The 20913-nt window shown below is 41.6% G+C and overlaps 1 protein-coding gene across 1 annotated transcript in view; it reads right to left on the bottom strand.

The window, feature by feature from the left end:
- IGF2BP3 (insulin like growth factor 2 mRNA binding protein 3) overlaps positions 1-20913 on the bottom strand; it is an 80313-nt gene that overhangs the window by 23833 nt on the left and 35567 nt on the right. The window contains exons 4-7 of the mRNA XM_056857792.1: positions 14706-14757; positions 14566-14629; positions 2951-3235; positions 893-1027 (exon numbers count right to left, since the gene is read on the bottom strand). Coding sequence (XP_056713770.1) covers positions 893-1027; positions 2951-3235; positions 14566-14629; positions 14706-14757 — 536 coding nt within the window. The remainder of the gene's footprint in view (positions 1-892; positions 1028-2950; positions 3236-14565; positions 14630-14705; positions 14758-20913) is intronic.

Below are 20913 nucleotides of genomic sequence, written 5' to 3'. Positions count from 1 at the left end.
TAAAAACCATCATAAGAGCATGATCCAGCACCATTCCCTGTGACGATGGCATAAGATTCCCCTCCCCCTCACATACCACATGCTTTCTGCATTCCTACATTTATCTGAGTGTTGTGGAATACCACCAATCAGGAGCACCGACCATTTTAATATAAGAATTTGCCCAGCAGGATTACCTCTTCCTTTCTTCTACTCTGTGTCAGTATAATTTTAATAAACCATTAAATCCATTGCCTATGTGTTTCTTCCACAGCCTGAACAGCCAACAGCAGCCCTGCCTTGCAGAAAGTAATGGTCAGTATCTTTGCTAGGGGGATTGAGAATTAATTATTATACCCATTTATCTTTATTTATCAGATATTTACATATCAACTCAATTTTAAGTTTCCACAGTAGAGGACCACATAAAATTGCACGTGTGTGTGGAGAGAGAGAGAGAGAGAGAGAGAGAGTTAAAACCTGTAACAAAATAAAAGCATAAACAGTCAACAAAACAAACAGCAATGTAAACTTTTCTGAAAGCAAAACAGCCAAGTCTTAACCTGCTTCTAGAAAAAAGACAGAGAAGCTACATAAACGTCTTGTGAGAGAGTATGGGAAGAAAGTGGATGGATATTATTTTTATAAGCTTTATTCCCTATTTCCAAATGTTAGAAATTAATTTGAAAATAAAAGTGATTACCTAACTTTCCAAAGTACATTGAACTATATTTCAGAGATAACCCATCTCTTGCTACCTCCTCCCATTTTGTATCACACACAAGCAAGTTCAAGGATCAAGACATGATATACCCAGGAGTGGTTTTTTTGGGTTTTTTTTTTTTTGTATAATGGCCATTTTATTGAGTGTTCATTTGGCTTTGTAACAATGCACCCTAAATAATTTACTCACAATTTAGTATCTTGCGCTTCCTTCTGCATTATCTCCATGATAATTTTACAAGCTGTTGAACACCCTTCTGGAGTAGAGTGAATAGTAATTGGTTTTTCAGCAGCACCTGCATTTTCTTTCCGATGAATATCAATTCTAAAAAGAAAAAGTAGCAGTGGCAGTACAAACACTCTCCAAAGACCAGTTTCAATTTTGTACCAGTAGGCAAAATATCTGTACTCAGATGGGTCCTAAAACACTGAATGCAACAAATGGTGATCCCAGTGATGGATGTGTTTTGCCCATTTGCATCAAATAATGCTTCCAGCAAGTTCAGTGGGGTCAGATGAGTACTGCAATGTGGATGGAGATGTGCGCAAGTGCACATCAGCTTTGAGCGCAGAAAACTACATCTTTGCATGGATTAATCCTTGCTGGATTAAGTCAGTGACAGTGTCTAAAGGAAGCCATTCAACAAGATTCTGTAGAAAGTCACACAAATTATAATACTTCTCTACTGTAAGAGTAGATAAGAGCACCCATTGATAAAGCTATAGGGTTAACTTCATAGGTAATTTGCTCAACTTTAGCATTCAGTTTATTTAGGCAGTGTCTACATCTTGCTGCTTTTTCTTTAAGTCTACAAAAAGCTCACCTGAGCAAATGGCAAACAAAAAGCAACTAAACTCAGAGACACACAAAAGACTTATGCCCCAAGGCAAGAAAGAACATTGCTAAACAATTTTAAACAAATTAGCTCAGAAACCTCAGTGTTTTCAGTTGCTAAAACTCCCTGCTTGATTAGAATATATCTTTCTTATTAACCACATTGGGTATTGGAGCCTTTTAAATGGCAATGGTTATATAACTACCCCTGCCAGTGGGTGGCACTGTCGCACATCTGAGTGTTTGGGTTGGTTCTGTATTGGTTCTAGTTGTTGTTCTGTGGAAACTGACTGTTTAACTGTAGAAACAGTTTTTAAGATCTGTGCTGGAGGCTGTGCTGGAGACACCACTTGGAAATCTTCTATTACAGTTTGTTGAGAGGCACCTGGCTGCACTGGATGTGTACAAATCCCCCAGGCCGGATGGTATGCACCTGAGAGTGCTCAAAGAACTTTCTAAAGAGCTAGCAGAGCCCTTGTCCATCATCTTCCAAGACCTCTTGAGGGATGGCAGATGCGCCACAAGACTGGAGGAAGGAGAATGTTATCCCAGTCTTCAAAAAAGGAAGGAGCAATGACCAATGAAATTACAGGCCAGTCAGTCTGCTCTGTCCCAGGGAAGATTGCGGAGATTTTAGAGGGGTCAATCTGCAAGCGTCAATGACAACTTGGGGAAGCCAGCCCGGATTTGTCCTCAACAGGTTCTGCCAGACCAACTTTGTTTTCTTCTTTGATCGAGTGACAAGCTTACTGGATCATGGGAATTCTGTCAACGTTGTTTACCTTGATTTCAGTACAGCTTTTGACAGAGTCTCCCATGATGTTCTGATAGGTATGCTGGAGCACTGCAGACTAGACTCTAGAATAGTAAGGTGGATAGGGAACTGGTTGGAAAACAGCACCCAAAGAGTAGGGGTAGAGGGACTAATTAAATTTGCAGATTACACCAAATTGGGAGGAATAGCAAACACCCTAGTAGATATAGAATTCAACAAGATCTGAGTACACTAGAAAAGTGGGCGGATGTGAACAAGATGCAATTCAACAAGGGTAAGTGCAGAGTTCTACATCTAGGTAACAAAAATGAAAAGGTGCATACTGGATGGGGGATACGCTTCTCAGTAGTATTGTGTTCCTTAACAAGTGAGTTACAATATCTAGGGGCTGCACTGACAACCAACCTGAATATTCTCAGGGACATCACCCTCATATCATCACTACTAAACAGAAGAAATGAGTATAGATGAGACTAATGGGAACACAAACACACTTGATACCAATGACAAAATCCAGTATGAAAACCTATTGTCAGACGGATAACCCCTTAGTTTTTTTTCTTTTTTACCCTCCCTTCCCCCCCCTTCTGTACCCCCCATCATAAAAAAAAAGAAAATAATCCACTATGAAAACCTACTTCGATTGTGTCTGTTTGGTGATGTTTCTGATGGTGGCGCCTTCTTTTCCAATAATGGCTCCTACAAACTGGGTGGGAACCAGCATCCGTAACGGAACATCAGACTGTGGTTTCTGCCGTGTGGCTGCGCCAGGGGAGCCTTGCCGAGGCGGACCTCTCTGCCCAAAGCCACGTCTCCCCTGCGGGTGCTGCTGAGGAGGTGGCTGCACCGCCATCTCATCCGGAATATATGCCACTTTTAATGAGTAATTTTCAAGCTGGTATCCATTTAGTTTTTCTATTGCTCTGTACAGGTTTGCAAGATTTGAAAGGGAGGGGGAGAAAAGAGAAAGAATGGTAAGCAAAAACTAACAGAGCATTATGGTTGTGAACATACACTTACACACACACACAGAACATGAAGCTCTCAGCAATTCTCTCAATTTGATGCATTTCTTCCTCTTTCTTGTGTCTTCATTTATGCAGTCTTCACTTCCGTCTTTGTAGATAATAATACAATTAATTTTGGTAATAAAAAGGACAGTATTTATTATATAAAGAAAAAGAAAAGAATTTCAGCTCACTGGATTTGAGCGATTAAATGGATTCAATATTTAACAGTCCTGTAACCTCTGACACAGTGACTTGAAGACTCCAACTAGATACGTACATTTTTTGCTAGGAAAAGATATTTTAAAAGGTAAGTCAAATGACATGACACGATTCATCCTCTTTTGGACCAAGGGTTACGTTGAGTTTGCTAACTTTTGCATACCAAATTGTGCATACAAACCTTTTAAGTGCTGAAGAACGATTCCTTTGGGAATTGACTGGTGTACTAATGAAGAATTTTTCCTTAAGTTACATTAGGCTTGTAATCTGATTTACAGGCTTCCCACCTCTGCTAAACTCCCTCGCATTTGTACCTGTGACAAGTTGGAGATGCTTCTTTTCACGCATACAAGAAGTGTTTAATCCCCCCCTAAATCCTATTAAACAGTAACCTAAGAAGCCCAACATCAGATCAAGGCTGTTTCAAAAGCAAGAACTACATATTTACTATGCACACATACACACTTTTGGGGTTTTATTTTGTAATATTCACATACACAGCTATATGCCACAGAAATAATAGTATATTAAGATCTGTTAGTTTTTAATTATAATAAAGGAAACATTTTTTAAGCTCATAAAGAAAGTTACCAGTCTTGAAAATCTCTCCCCAGCATTATCAATCCCTCCAATTTTGAGGTTAATGGTAAAGTGCTCATCAGCATGATAACAAAACAGGGCCACTCAGAAAGCAGTTCATGTTAATTCATGCCATAATATCCCCTATTACTGTGTATGGATATGAAGGTTGGACAAGAAAGCTGACAGGAAGAAAGTAGATTCCTTTGAAAGGTGGTGATGGAGCAGTTTTACAGATACCGTGGACCACCAAAAAGACAAATAGGTTCTAGATCAAATCAAGACTCTCCCTAGAAGCTAGAATGACTAAACTGAGGCTATCATACTTTGGTCACATTATGAAAAGATAAGGGTCACTGGAAAAGACAACTTTAGGAAAAGTTGAAGGCAGCAGGAAAAAAGGAAGACCCAACATGAGATGGATCAACTCTATAAAGAAAACCATGGCCCTCAGTTTGCAAGACCTGAGCAAGGCTGTTAACAACAGGATGCTTTGGAGGTAATTAATTCATAGGGTCGCCATGAGTTGGAAGTGACTTGATAGCACTTAACACACACACACACACACAGAGAGAGAGAGCAGGTGGTTTCTGAGTACTTGGAGGATGCATTGGATATCTGTAAAAATGCGTACTTCCAAAAAACAACAACAACACGGATTGAGGATGATGAAGAGCCCATATTGCCTTCTAGAGGCTCAAAACATTGGTGATTCCTTAAAATTAAGGAAACTGACCTGCTTGAACCCTTAACAAGTTTCTAGTATTCTGGAGCGTGCGAGAGCTAAGCACCTCCCCTAAAACCTCCCATACAGCAAAACTTGACGAATCTCAACTGCCGGGTCACCAAGAAATTTCATTGTGGAGTCTAGTATTTTCATCAATCCTTAGCAGATGTCCAAAGCTTATCCTTTTACAGCAAAATATGTTTTGTTGTATGATATAAAAATGCATTTGAATTAAATTCTTATCATTGCTTGTTTATGTTTACTTTGCACCACAAAATGGTGGTAAATGAATTCATATCTTCAACAGTTACTTTCTATATTGGCTCCAATAATTGATTAAATGGAGCTTTGTAAATCAATAATGAAATTATGAGAAATTGGAGAGTTTAGGTTAAGATTAGTGGTTAATTTTCTTTTGTTAAAGTGGTGACAACCAATGTTACTACTATGTTTATTCATATACTACAACATTTTGTCATGGTGTCAATAAAATTACCAAAAAATGTGAAGAATTTAGAAATTATTTTTGTGGCTGCACTGATTAATAAACTTCTCTCACAATGTACTGCTCAGGTCTGGAGACCAATGAACAACGTTAAGCTCTTCTGTCACTGAAACTCTGTCATTCAGAGTTGTAGAGCAACTGCTACAGCTTACACTTTCTACATCATGACAGTTCAGGGCTGCTTCACATACTACGCATTTTCTATATCAAGGTAATTTCCATATAAGAAAAAGGTACAGCTCAAAGCATAGCTCAAATGTTTGTTTTGCTGGGTACACTGCGCAAGTGATATTTTTTTCTCCCTCTACAACCTACTAAAGATTTTTTTATAACAGTTGTACATGCATACAAAGGAAGGATTTGGTTATTTTGTTTCTGGTCAACTGTATTTAGTTATTTTAAAGTACAACTGAGTACCAGAAAGTAAAAACGAATAAACTATTTTCAGGCATACAAATAACTGAGAGTGTCAGTTTCAGGAAACTAAAAAAAGCAGGGTTGCTCTTACCTATAACTGGTGTTCATTGACATATCTTCTGTGAAGGCACACATTGGGGACTGTGTATATGCAAGCCGAGCGCAGACAGAAGTTTCTAGCTCTAAAGAACCCAAGGGGGCACCCCTCCCCCTTCAGGGTGAACACAATGGCTTTTTCCCACCTAAAAAGTCATGTGCTCTGAAGGAGCAGCGCCTCCTTCCCTCAGTTCCTGCTTGTCCACCACAAACCCTCCACTAACAGTGCAAAAAACTAAAGAGAACTCAATGTGGGGCAGAAGGGAGAAATTGTGTGCCTACACGGAAGATATGTCAATGAGCAACAGTTACAGTTAAGTGCAACCCTGATTTATCTTCCAACTTCTGTGCAGTCCCACACTGATTGGAATTCTAGCAAGCTACTTAGCAAAAGGAGGTGGGGTGAAGCTCTCACTGCAACAATTTCTGGAGAACAGTTCTACCAACCTCTTCATCTTTTCTTACCTGCAGGTCCAGGGCACAGTGTCTCACGAAAATGTCTCCTGATGACCTGTTGACAACCTGCAAATATCCAGCAAAGGCACTTTGCAATGAAAAGCTAGAGAGGAACTCTGTGCTGTGGTGGAATGAGCACGTACCTCGACAGAGCAAGGCAAACCAGCATTTCCGTAACATAAATTTATTACAGACACAATCCATCTGGATAAAGATTGAGAAGTTGCAGATTTGCCCTTCCTAGGGCCAGAATAACAAACAAAGAGACTAGGGTCCTTTCTGAATTGTTCGGTCCACTTCAGGTAGAACAATAAAGCTCTCCTCAAGTCAAGCGAGTGTAGAGTCTGTTCAGCCTGGAATGCAGGGTTAAGGAAAAACACTAGGAGAACTATCTCTTGGGCTAAGAGAAACTTTTAGTACAAACTGTAAACTAGGGTATTGCACAGGCTTTTCATTATAAAATTTAAGGAAGGAAGGAGCTATCCTCAAAGCAGTCAACTCACTGACCCTCCTTGTGAAGGTAACAGCAACCCAGAAATGCAACTTTAAAGGAAAGCAATGATAACAGGCAGGTAACCATTGGCTAGAAAAGTTTCACATTAGTTGAGGGAGTACTACAGACAGTGACCACTGGAGAACCCTTGTAGGCCTTGGTGGACACATATTAAGTAATCCTTTAAAAAACAGACAGGAAGCCCTGTGGGAGAGAACAGTAGAGCCCTCTACTGGAACATGATGGACAGATATAGCTGCTAGATGGACCTTAACCGAGAAGGCTAATCCAGATGAACTCAGGGACAGAAGATGGTCCAGAACCTTTGGAAGGGGGCAGGAGATGGGAGATAGTCCCCTAGAAATGGATCATGAGGGAAAACACTTCCATTTATTGGAATATGAGGAGCATATAGATCTTCTAGACTGGGTCAGTACCTCCTGTACCTATGCAGAAAAGGCTAAGAGTGCGGCTGGATTCTCTATGCCATCCAGTGTAGCAAGGGATATATTGTAGTGCAGAAGGGGTCTCTTGGCAAGGAGATATCATACATGTGGGAAGTGTATATACTTATCCCCTCACTCCTTGTGTTCAGTCTTTGTCTTAGACTTTTTTTGCTGGAGTAGGTGACTGGGAGCATCATCTTGGGAGTCCAATGCCAGAACCGATGAAACTGAGATAACTGATGCTGGTCTCGAATGGTGCTCAAAACTGCCCGACAGCTTCAACAACTCAATGGATGAAAGCGCCTTTTTCCAAAGGGCAGCTTTTAGTCTAGATGCCCTGTCGCTTCTTGCTTTTGGGGTGAATTGCTGGCACATTCGGCAAGCAGTCACATTAGGGCCTTCTCTGAGACACAGTAGATACAGCTCATGCTTGTCTGTGTGTGCCATTTTTGTGCCACACTTTTGGAACAGGGCTTTTACAAATATTGTCCCTCACCACATGAGGGAGAGACCCAGCAGGGGATCAAAATAGGCAGGAACATCCATCAGGGAACGCAGAAGCAAGCAAGGCCTGAAAATAAAGTTGATTGTTTTACCTCACCACCGTCCACTTCTGATTTGTCTTTTCCTTCTGTTTTAAAAAAGAACAGATCACAGGCTAACAACAGTACTAAAGAGAAGATCAAGCTCCACCCAAGCACAAAAAAAACCTGCCCATGAAAGACAAACACACTTGGTTAAAGAGAGAGAAAGGCTAGGAGGCTTCTATCCAAGCGGCAGCAAAGAAGGAACTGAGGGAAGGGGCACCACTCCTGCAGAACAAGTGACATTTTAGGCAAGAAAAAGCTGTTGCATTCGTTCTGAAGGGGAAGGGGCGCCCCCTCGGGTTTTTTAGAGCTAGAAACTTCTGTCCAAGGTCGGTCAGCCTGCACATGCGCAGTCCCCAATATGGGACTGCACAGAAGACGGAAGATGAATTTTAAGTTTCCATGGAAACTGAGCTGCTTCTGTTTATAGTTGTTCATGTTAAAATCTAAGTGAGATGAAATATATATATATATTTTACTTCATCCTAAAGCCAAGAATTCATGAACAGTAGACTTTGTTTAGACTTCTGTCTGTTGTTTTTAAAGAAATTCAGGCACATAGGGACATTTTATAATCAAGCAATACAGAAGTTAAATCTATTAAAAATTAACCTCTAATTAAATGAAAGAACTACCAATCTCAGGCCACCAAATAATTGTCCTTTGTGCCTTTAAAGTAATAACACCATTTTTAGATTCAGATGTTCCTAACAGAAATTAGAGCAACTGCCCTTTGAGGAGTTGTTAAAACGCTTGGGGCTGTTTAGCTTAGAAAGAAGGCGGCTGAGGGGAGACATGATAGAGTTTTATAAAATTATGCATGGTTTGGAGAGAGTGGACAGGGAGAATAGAAACCAGTCTGATTCAAAAAGTTAAAAAAACAACCACCACCCCTCCTTGACCCCAAAAGCCAACTGGCTTCATCCCACTCCACTACAGCCCCCTTGTAAGCTGCCCCCCATCAGCCCACTCAGAAAAAGGCCACCCACCGTTTCTGACCTCCATGGGCTGGCGGCAGAGTCCACCTCCACGCCCAGCCCCTGCAGGGAGGGGCATGAGGAACATGCTGAGCATTGACCAGAATTCATTACATTTTCTTCTTTTTGATGCTGTTGCCTTACATATAACTTGCTAGTACTAAACAGGTTGAAACACCCAGACACTGGAATGCTAATACAGAAATACTGAAAGTCCTCTGGCGCAGAGTGGTAAGCTGCAGTACTGCAGTTCAAATGCTCTGCTCACAACCTGAGTTCAATCCCGACAGAAGTCAGTTTCAGGTAACCAGCTGAAGGTTGACTCAGCCTTCCATCCTTCCGAGGCTGGTAAAATGAGTACCCAGCTTGCTGGGGGTAAAGTGTAGATGACTGGGGAAGGCAATGGCAAACCACCCCGTAAACATAGTCTGCCTAGTAAACGTTGGTATGTGACATCACCCCATGGGCCAATAATGACCCTGTGCTTGCAGAGGGGACTACCTTTACCTTTTTAATACAGATAGACTTCTTGCTTATCCATGACAAATTTAAACCTTTAATTTCAGTGAGAGAGTTAAGCACATACTTAAAATTACTCCCACTGAAATCAACAGTACTTAAAAGTGGATACATTAAGTTGTATTCTTATCTACTGCACACAGCTTAGGAAATTTAACAAATGTTCAGAAGTCCAATCCAACATGCTTCACACTCTGGTTTCTCTATGAAATTTGGTGCTCCTCTGAAAAGCATCCACTTAAATGAAAAGGCAGGCCCCAATTATTTGCACTTTCAAATGCATCAGAGTGTGGTTTCTCAATTATCAGAGTTTCAAATTAACAGAGATAAAAAGTACCTTATTCACAATACCACTTTTTCATGATATGAGGTATTTTCCCATCCTGGATCCCCACCCCCCCACCCCCCTTTCAGCTCAGCCCAGCCCAGCCCAAAACAGAGCAAGAGTGCAGATGTAGCAGCAACAGTGCCCTTACTCTGTTTCTCCAGGCAGGGTAAGCAGCCAGATAGTTCTGGCAAGCATGCTTCTTCCTTTTCTGGTACTCATACAGCAGCTGCAGTGGGGATTGCACCTGGTTGCCTGGAGGCAACTGTTGCTCCCCATAAGCAACCTGGCAAGTACCTAATTACAATACTGCATAAAGGCAAATTAAGCTGTCAGTTACTGCATTAATAGTAAGATAGGTGGCACTGAAAAAGCTCATAAGCATGGCATATGATGCAGATTATAGCTCATGGTGGATGGAATGATTTTCCACACATAACTAGGCCCAACTGTAACTTCACCTGATATGCTAACAAACAGTTCCTATATGTATATTTTATTCTTTCAGGGGCTTCTGGGTTCTTATTTTTATCAGTTTTTGTGTTCTACTCATTTTCTGCCTCCATCTTATTGAAGCTTCCGTTCTATGGATACACATGGACTTATAGATTTAGCAATTGGTGAATATTTAAGTATTTAGAGCAGCTTATTTTAAAACAACAGAAATGGTCTGTATTTTGGAGCTTTCTGTATATTGGAATATTTTGAAATTTTTGCATAATGAGATATCTTGGGGATGGGACCCACATTCATTTATGTTTTATATACACTTTATATACCGTATATACTCGTGTATAAGCCGACCCGCGTATAAGCCGAGGTGCCTAATTTCACCCCCAAAATGGGGAAAAATTAGGCACCCGTGTATAAGCCGAGGGTCGGCTTATACAACACCCCTGCCCCGGGTCGCCCTCCTGCTCGGGCCCTCCAGACCCACCCCGACACCAGCGCCACCCTAGGGGGGGAGGGGGAAGAGCCCCTGAACCCCCTACTCACCGGGAGAGGCAGGAGGACGAGGTCCGCTGATCAGCTGGCGGCGGGGCCCTGCCTGCATGCAGGAAGGCCCCGCTGGCCGCTCCCAGGCCGCAGGGAAGGTGCGTGGGCCGGCGGCAGGGGCGGCGGCGGGGCCCTGCCTGCGCGCAGGAAGGCCCTGCTGGCCGCTCCCAGGCCACAGAGAAGGCGCGCAAGCCGCCGCCGGTGGTGGTAAGTTCCCCCTCCCCCCCTACCGTATTGACCTGCGTATAAGCCGGGTTGGGTTTTTTCAGCCCTTTTTTGGGGCTGAAAAACTTGGCTTATACGCAAGTATATACGGTGCATAGCCCGAATGTAACTTTGAACTATATTTAAAATATTTTTGTGTACACTGAACTATCAGAAGGCAAACTATCTCACCAGAATACCTGTAACAGCTGTAAAACAAGAACAACAACAAACTAACATGCTTTCAGTATCTACCTACGATGCAGTGTACATTGTATTTTATTTTTTTAGGTGAGAGGAAACATTGAAAGCAGGCAGCATGGATCTTCCTGCATGCTGGCTGGAAGGGTCTGGTTTTTGGATCTGTCTGGATAAGGGATACTCTACCTGTACCAGCAAGAATGAGTCTATGTAGAAAACCATTATTTAAATCGGGTCTTACTAATGATTTAAATCGATTTTATTTAAATCAAATCCACCGTTTTTAACCCTTTTTCAGTGTTGCAGGTTGAATTGTTTTACATGGAAATGGACTTGCTTGCATGTCAAGTTTATACTGGCCTACCACAGCAGCAGAAAATCTTAAGAACAGCATTAAGGGATTGCCAGAGATTCTTCAGCAACATCTGATGCCTCAAATATTAGTTACTCATGTACTATAGATGCAGCCTTATTTAAAATTCAGGAATGAATAGTTATTTAAAGCAAAAAAACCCAAAATTTTTGATAATGTCCGTTAGCCACAAGGTGGCAGAAACTTCCAAGTTAGAAAAACAAACTAATTCTTATGGCAGCCCTTGAATATTTTACCAATGTTAGTGAAATTGGTGAACAAGGTGTCTCAAATATTACAACCTGAGTGGAGTAAACACTATTAAGCACGGATTCCCAAATCCAAGTTTTAATGCAAGGGATTAAATGTTAAGGACCAAGGCTTTGTGACTGGGTGAAAAGTTTATAATACCTAATAAGTTAGTGGATAACAAGCGATAGGGTAACTGAAGAACTACCAGCAATTTCCAGAACTTTTGTGTGCATTAAAAACAAACACAGAATGACCAAAGTACTGTATTTTTGGCTCCATAAGATGCAACTGACCATAAGACGCACCTAGTTTTTAGAGAATGAAAACAAGAAAAAATATATTCTGAATCAAATGGTGTACTGCCCCTGCATCTCTGCCCTGGGAAGCAGCTTGGGACCCAGGGGTCTGAAAGGGGTTGGCCGGACTCCCTGCCCCCCAAGAGGGTCACCGGCGGAGACCAGCCCTGGGGACTTGTGCGGCAGCTGCTGCCTGAATGCCCCGTCTGCACGAGGGGGGGGACGTTACGCCTGGGGAAGCGCCCTGAATCCCCGAGCACGCGGACGGCGCTCCGTGCTCCGCTGCCGCTGGGAGGGGCCTCCCGCCCCCCAGCTGGCTGGCAGCTTCCTAGCTGGCTCCCGGGGCACGTGGGCTCCCCTCCCGGCTCCCGCTGTGCTCGGCGGCTGCTGGGAGGGGCCTCCCGCCCCCCAGCTGGCTGGCGGCTTTAAAGCCGGCTCCTGGGGCGCATGGGATCCGCACCCCGCTGCCACTACACAGCTGGGAGGGGCCTCCCACCCCCCAGCTGGCTGGCGGCATCTCAGCCGGCTCCCGGAGCGGCCCGGCTCCGCGCCCTGCTGCCGCTGGGTGGCTGGGAGGGGCCTCCCGCCCCCCAGCTGGCTGGCGGCTTTAAAGCCGGCTCCCGGGGTGCCTGGGCTCTGCGCCGGGCTCCCGCTGAGCTGGCCGGCTGCTGGGAGGGCTCCCGGGGGCCAGCCGTGGCTCCCAGGGCCTCTCGGCAGCTTTGCCCTTCTCCCCAGGGGCCGGATTCACACACATTTGCTCCATAAGACGCACAGACATTCCCCTCACTTTTGAGGAGGAAAAAAGTGCGTCTTATGGAGCGAAAAATACGGTAGTTGCCTATTTATGACAAGTCAAATCAGTGGTTGGCTTAGTTTAATGCTGACCAGTGCCACTACCTCCACAAGGATCTAGGCAAAGACATTTTCCAAACCTACTACCCAACACCCAAGTTACGTGATCAAACCAAGCCAACTACTGTCCTACTTCCAACCTTCTCTTTTGAGAAAAAGGCTGAGGGATAAATACCTGTCCTTCAACTTCAGGCACGTCTACATTCAGTCCCTTGTCAGTCTGGCTTTCAGTTTGTACACGGACATGAGATCAGTAGGCTCAAACTGCACCCTACCTATCTATGGATTTTGATAACAGCTGATCATAAGGTGTCAGCAAAATGACTTAGGGACCCTGCAAGTAATTCTTGAGCAGTCTTGTTTGCAGCCAGTGTGAAGGTCTCAAAGATGGAGATAGCTTTAACACATTCCTTTCCCAAGACACTCCCTTTCAGGTCCTGAAAAGTTACATCTTCTATATATATGTTAAAATTGGGAGGAAGAGAGGTATTTGAAACATCTTCTTTGAACAATTTTTTGGTGTTTTTTTAACATTGTATTAACATCCTCAATAACAATTATACAAAAGAAGAAATACCACCTAGTAAGGCTTCAACATAAACCATACATAAAATAGAATATGCACAAACTCAATCCATGGTTTATCATTCATCTAATGCACTTCAACCACTGAAAAAGAGATGAAATAAAGAACCAGAACCTCCTATCTAAGCTGCTAGTTATGATACATCTTAGTTTACATGTACATGTGTTATGATCAGATATTCAAATATATCTTAAAATCTCTTCTGCTCCTTTGGTTTCTGTCCATTATAATATCTGATAAATGGAAGCCATGTCTCAACTAAATACTCCTGAGAATCGATTTTACCTTTGCAGATCTTCTTATATACTGTAATTTTGTCCATTAATACCACGTGCCATACTTTATGCACCCATTAATCTATGCCTGGCAAATATGGCTACTTCCAGGCCTGCACAAGCAATTACTGTTTTTAAATGTGTGTACTTTTTCGCAGTGTTGATATTTATGTTTTATTTGTTGTTTGTTTTATTATTTATTTTGTAACTACATTTGTATGGCTTTGTTTTGCACACATTCATTATTGTGACATTTATGGTACAAACCTTTGATGAATATATAATTTATCTACATAATTGCCCATACTGTGGTTGCCTGCCTTCTGTTTAGAAGTCTTTATTTGTTTCTTTTTTACTTGGTTGGAGGACTTCTTCCCTCGGTTTGATTGAATCATAACCTAACGACAATTACCTCTCTCCATCTTTTTTCTTCACCTGATGCTTGCTTGGTACACAGCCAGCCGAAGAATCATAGATTTGGAAGGGACCACCAGGGTCGTCTAGTCCAACCCCCTGCACAATGCAGGAAATTCACAACTACCTCGCTCCCACCCCCCCGAGACTCCTACTCCATGCCCAGAGTAGCACCCCCACCCGCAAATCCTTCAGGATCCCTGGCCAATCTGTAGCTAGATAGTGCATGTAGCTGAGTAATTCCATCTAGACAAGACTCCTTGGCTCACAATTTTGAATTTATACTTTCTAGTGTTTCAAGTATTGTTTTACCAGCAGAAAAAGACGGCAATACACAAATGGCACAGCAGATTGAGCTGAACAGCAGGAGATTACTTCCTGTGGCAAGTAAATCTAGTTTTAACAAAACCATTATGAAGAACATAGTATTTTGAAGCAAATGCTAAAATTACGCTTGATAAGTACTTACTGCCTGGCCTGGTCCTTATTGGCATATGTTACATTTACTACTGCAGTCTCTGTGTCAGTATTCACTGAAAGAGAAAAAGAAAATTACTCTTTGCTCTCTGTTCACTTAAAAACTAAACCCATTTTAATGTTGAGTGTTACCTTGCTCACAATTCTCCACTGTACCGTACTGTGCTAGCAAACTGTCCAGCACCTATGGAAAAGGAACACAGGTTAACATTTAAGATTTCTTTAGTAAGTTATATATGAGAGCATGTACACTTCAGTAGCATGTACGAATCCTAATTATGTACATGTCCTATAAAATGACCGGTGTGGCTTTCTTCAAAAACACTCTTAAACTTTTCCACCTTGTGTTCTGAATTTGAATCTCTATGTTCAGCTTAATGGTTGTAACTAAATGAACTCATACAGCATACATATGTGAAAAGAAGAGAACGGAGGGGAGGGAGGGGATTGAAACAACCAGAGTTGGATAAAAACTTGCAAACACACAAACTGATGGATCGCATATGACAATTTCTTGATATGTATTTAAAGCTAAATATGCTGGTGACAATGTTAATAAATTAAAAAACATAATTATTTGAGGTTGATGAATGCACACTTTGGAGCAAAGTTTCGGTTCTGATACTTTACTGACACCCCCACCCACACGATAAATTTAAAATTGAACTCAATCACAACAACACTTGCTAACCAACAATCCCATTTTAAACACGTTTACTTCAAAGTGAGCTTCACTAAGTTCAACAGAACTTGCTTTCCAGTAAGTATCCTCAGAATTGTACCCTACAGACTTGGAAGTCTCTGGAATGCAGCTTTTCAAGTCATAGACAGCACAATCATCAGACACACTCAGAATGAGTTGTAAGAAATTTATATTAAGCCTTCGTAGGTACAAAGAACATGGAAGCATTTCCAAACACATCTTCCATTTTTAGCACCACAAAGGTTACTTGTGTTATAGCAACTAACCTATGCAGGTTAGTAAAAGGTAAAGGTCCCCTGTGCAAGCACCAGGTCATTCCTGACCCATGGGGTGACGTCACATTCCGACGTTTCCAAGGCAGACTTTGTTTGCGGGGTGGTTTGCCAGTGCCTTCCCCAGTCATCTTCCCTTTACCCCCAGCAAGCCGGGTGCTCATTTTACCGACCTCGGAAGGATGGAAGGCTGAGTCAACCTTGAGCTGGCTACCTGAAACCGACTTCCGTCGGGATCGAACTCTGGTCATGAGCAGAGCTTTTGACTGCAGTACTGCAGCTTAACACTCTGCACCACGGGGCTCCTATGTAGGTTACAATGACATAATAGAACTATTTTCTATTATTGAATAGGATGCGTCCAAAATGGTTCCAGATAAACTTTTAGTAACATGTGCTTATTCATGAAGTCAAGTTAAAACAACAGTATTTTCCATGATCCGTTCTCTTCTATAAGCAACCCCCACATACATTAAACATAACTTGAATAAGCAGGCTAGAAGCAAAATAGTTTGCACAAAGGGAATCACTAGAAAATACTGTGAAAGGAAAATGTAAGTCATTCATAAAAGACATGGTCCCAAACACTGTCTGTGCTTCCATTCAGAGTCTTAACCCATAGCTACCACACTGAAGTGAGTGTAGGCAGTATCTTCTTGTCCTACGTTTTACATACCTCTAAGCTGTAACTATGGGAAAGGTATCTGCAACAACTAGAGGTGGAACAGCAGAGATCAGTGAACCATTTTTTTGCCACCTGGACTAAGATTTCCACCTTAACTGCTAGTTAAACCTTTATTTTATTGAGAACACCAGGCTCCCTTCCTGAATGGTCTTAGGATTCATAGTTCTTAACATACAGTTTTAGGATTCATGGTTAACAAAAACATGTGAGCCAGTGAAATACAGTAGAGAAAACACCAAAATAGAGACCAGATTTTAAATTCTTAGTCCACCTTGAAGATCACAAGGTGGCTTTCTAGAAACTATTTCTCATTATAATCCACTTCATAGAATAGTTGAGAGGATAAAAAGTACCAACGCCCATATACAGTCCTTAATTCCTTGGTTGAAAAGTTTGGTGCAAATGTGACAAATTCTTATGCAGTTCTATATATTTTAGGCAGCAGATAAAAATGTTCTTATTCTTTCAGGCATTATATTTGGCTGATTTTAAATTTTGTCTTAGTCTGTATTATTCTTTTGCCAAAATGTTTTTATGGCTCCATATAACTATTTTATCACCGATGCAGGTATTTTTATTATTTTGTTTTTAATCACTGGGGCTGTATTTTTCTTTATTTGATGTTTTATGGTTGTGCAATGACTTTAATTGTGTAGGACTGAATCCAAATGTTCCATTCTAATAATGGTGGAGTGAAGGATCCACTGTCACTGGTAGAGAACCTGTTGTATACTGCCTGGAGAATCTTATGCTGCAAGGTGGTATTAAAATATTTTAAATGAATGAAAAAATAAATCACACCTCTGTTAAAACATATTAAACCTTGAAGAGATGGGGGGGGGGGGAACTAAGGGCTGCATGGCCTGCTTTGGAAACTTCCTGCTGAAACTTGCTAGTTTGCCTGCCTAGATTATGGCATGCTTTAAACTGAACATTTGTTTTTTCATCTTCCTGTTGTAATACTTCATCCCTCTGAACTCCTATAAGGTTGCTTTCATAGCATAAGATATGGCTTGTGTGTGGCAATAGTGTTCCGTTCCACAAGTGGTAGACAGCTCTGAGGCTAACTATTACAGGAAATTAGGGGTTGGTGATAAGCAGTGGTTCCCAGCCCTTTGGGTATAGTGAACCCCAAGTCCAAATTTACTTCATCCAGGGCCAGCCCTAGCTTTTTTGATGTCTGAGGTAAACCATGACCTTGATGCCCATTCAGTCCAGCATTTCATTTTCTACAGTGGCCAACAAGAAGTTTTCAAGAAACCAACAAACACTGCAGGGAGGGTGCAGATGTCCCCTAGAAAGTGGTATTCCTAAGTACATAGCCTTTGCATATGGGTGTTACATTCCAGCCGTTGCCCACACACTCCTCCTCCATTACTCCCTTCAATCCCCTCTAAGATTTTAAGAAACTTGCTCTAGTAACTATCAGGACATGCTTTACTCAATTCTTTATTAATCAATATACCTATGCAGTGAAGAAAAAATACTAATATATGACATGGCAAATACTGCTTCCAGGACTGGCTCTTGGTTTCCAAAATAAAGGTCAAGGCCTTAAATTAAGTACTGAAATTAGTTCTTCTAGGAGCCACTTTAACACTTGACAATTTTTCTACATGAATATTATTCTACATAGGAAAATGTGGTATACCTATTGTTTGTAGTCAAATGTAGTCACGTTATGCTTAATGAGATAGCTCAACAGGGTGCATTCATCACACATAATAGTATATGTTCGTTTCTCTAAAAAGGTAAAGGTCCCCTGTGCAAGCACTGGGTCATTCCTGACCCATGGGGTGATGTCAGTCATCTTCCCTTTACCCCCAGCAAGCTGGGTACTCATTTTACCGACCTCGGAAAGATGGAAGGCTGAGTCAACCTTGAGCCGGCTACCTGAAACCAACTTCCGTTGGGATCGAACTCAGGTTGTGAGCAGAGCTTGGACTGCAGTATTGCAGTTTACCACTCTGCGCCACGGGGCTCCTACCTGTTTCTCTACAAAACACAAATATCAGTGGAGGTAAATCACATAAGAAATGGCCTAGTTTTCAACCTCAGTACAGTGCAAGGTGGTTAGTGCAGTAAAAGCTATGAAAGCACCCTTAGACTCCATAAAGTTTAGAAGACAGATGTGGTTCTTTTACAACTGGGTAACCACCACCATTCATGGGAAGGCAGATGCTCCTTAACAGCTGTTTGCTCAAAGGTGCTAAATGCAGAGCATTACATCATCTTCGGAGTGGTTGAATTATACACTTTTCATCAGTGTCTGTGCTGCAATAAGAGCAAAAATTTAACCTACACATCACTAATTTTCTGAGTGTGGAAATGATGAGATCTCCCAATACAGCAATCAAGTCCATCCATGAAACATGACACATGTGGAGGAGAACGAATTATAACAGAGTTGAGGCTTCACAAGACTCCCCCATAAGGTCAAGTACCTGAGAGAGGTGGCCTCTGTTTTTTCCTCTGCCACCCAGGCCAAAGCTGGAGTTTGAGGAGGCATGCTCAGGCGGCACCAGGTTGAGGAGATGTGTGCAGATAGTGGCAAAGGGGCTGGCGGTGAGTCTTGGTGCGGCACATCTCCCATAGTATGTAGAGGGCAGTGAGTGGGGCTGGGCAAAAGGTTAAGCTCCTGAAGGAGAAGTACCAAGATTGAGCCCACGTGCACACATGCTTCTTTCCTCCTCGCACTTTTCCAAACACTGAACAGCTCTTGCCAACTCTTCAGCCTCCCCACCCCAAGCTACCACCATAAAATTACTAGTCACCGGATAATGTTTTTTTCCTCTTTCTCACAAACGGAGTCAGGCGATGAGAATGTGAGAAGTTGGCAAGGATGATGAGGGGCAGGAGCATGCAAAGGGCAGGAGCAGCCATTAAGGAGGGAGGGCCTCCGACCCACTTTTGGGTCCTACTCTACTGGTTGGGCAAAACTGTCTTTTGGAACCCAGAGGTAGGATCACTTTGCAATGAGTTTCCCCTCCATTCTAATTTTTATAAATGCCTCCAATATATAAAAATACAGAGGGGGAAAAAACAAATGAAGGGCAGAAGTGGCATTCTGATGTGAACTGTGGGCCCCCTTGAAGAGGAAAGGCCTTGCTTACAACAACTACCTGTCACAAGCACAATGCCTCATTCATACTAAAACAAATCAGAACAGCAGTAATAATTTGTGCAGATGAACATTACAGCCTTATTAATGAACAGATTGTGAGATGTATCTACCATAATAAGGGTTGTAGCTCTGCAATTAATTTGCAACTTCTGTACACATACCTACTATTTTTATATACCACCACCACCATTAGAACTGCTAGCTAAAATACCTTTTTGGATACATGAGGATAAACATATAGCTACCTGAAAATCAACTGGCTTTAATTTATTTCTTAGGCATACTGGTAGATCTTGTTTTTTAAAAAACGTTAAACCATTTTATTCCTGTATACAATACAAAATAATTACCCTTTAACATCAGTGTTAACGGGGACAGCTAAGTAAATATTTTATACCGGTATATATATTTTGGCAATAACAACAAAAAGGCACATATGATCTGTTTAGTTGTACTTTTTCAAGATCAGCCACGTTTTCTAAATGATGGTGCTGGTAATAATTTATTTTAAAATTAGAAAAAGTTTAATCTGTGCTGTTCTTCATGTTTTAAACTGAAGAAATTTGCAATAAAATTCTGATTCATTTAAAATAGCAAAATGAAAGATGATGGCATAAAATTACACTGAGATGTAAATGCTTCCAAAAAGAAGTGACAGAAATGCCACTAAATATTTAGTATAGTTTGCCTGTGTGCATTTGTACATTACACAAAGGATAATTATAAGTCTACTCATCCTGGACAAGTAGGGAAGGGGAAAGCTGAATTTCACCCCTATTACATGAAGCACAGGGGAGGAGGGTAAAAAAGATTAACTAAGATTAGACCTTTCTTTCTTTTTCACCATGCCAGCCTCAAGCAAAAGGTTAGCACAGAACAAGCCACATCTCAATGAATTAATATTCAAGCTGATTAAAGAAAAATAGCAGTAATAAAAGCTGTTGCTTGCTTCTAATTACTTTTATATTTGATTTCCTTTATGGTTTTCATACTAACAGCTCCTTACTTGAATTTCTGCTTGGCTTTGCAATGATTCCCCTCTGCTACGTCTTTTATTTTTTATTCTTAATCCTCTAGCTCTGCTTTTAAGACAAACAGGTTTTGTATGAACTGCTCAACTGCTTCCCTGTCTCCACGTGCAGCCTCGCTGGGCAAGGAAACAGAATTCCCAGCCAAGTTGGTAGTGTGATAGCAATCCTGATGAGCTACTGAAAAGAAAAGTTTATTTGTATAAATATTTACTCAAACTAGAAAATAAGTCATTCCTTTTCAGTGTAGTATCTCCAGCATGTGTCTAAATTGGTCTTCTCCCTCTTGTTATAACACAGATGCCTCTTTCTTGCACACAAAAAGCTGCAGTCTTACACAGTGGACTTTCATTCATCAGACTCTAAAAGCCAACTATGACTGTGTTATAAATAGTGTTACCCTACACCAACTAACACCAGTCAAGAACTACATCACATCTCCCTCCAACAAGAGGAACTCTTAAGACAGCCACACATTTATACTCTTAAGAAGTCCAATTCAAAAACCACATCCAGAAAGTCTCCCTT

The sequence above is a fragment of the Euleptes europaea genome, chromosome 11 (assembly GCF_029931775.1).
Source record: "Euleptes europaea isolate rEulEur1 chromosome 11, rEulEur1.hap1, whole genome shotgun sequence".
Classification (NCBI taxonomy): Eukaryota; Metazoa; Chordata; class Lepidosauria; order Squamata; family Sphaerodactylidae; genus Euleptes; species Euleptes europaea.
This window is presented reverse-complemented; position numbering and strand designations above follow the sequence as displayed.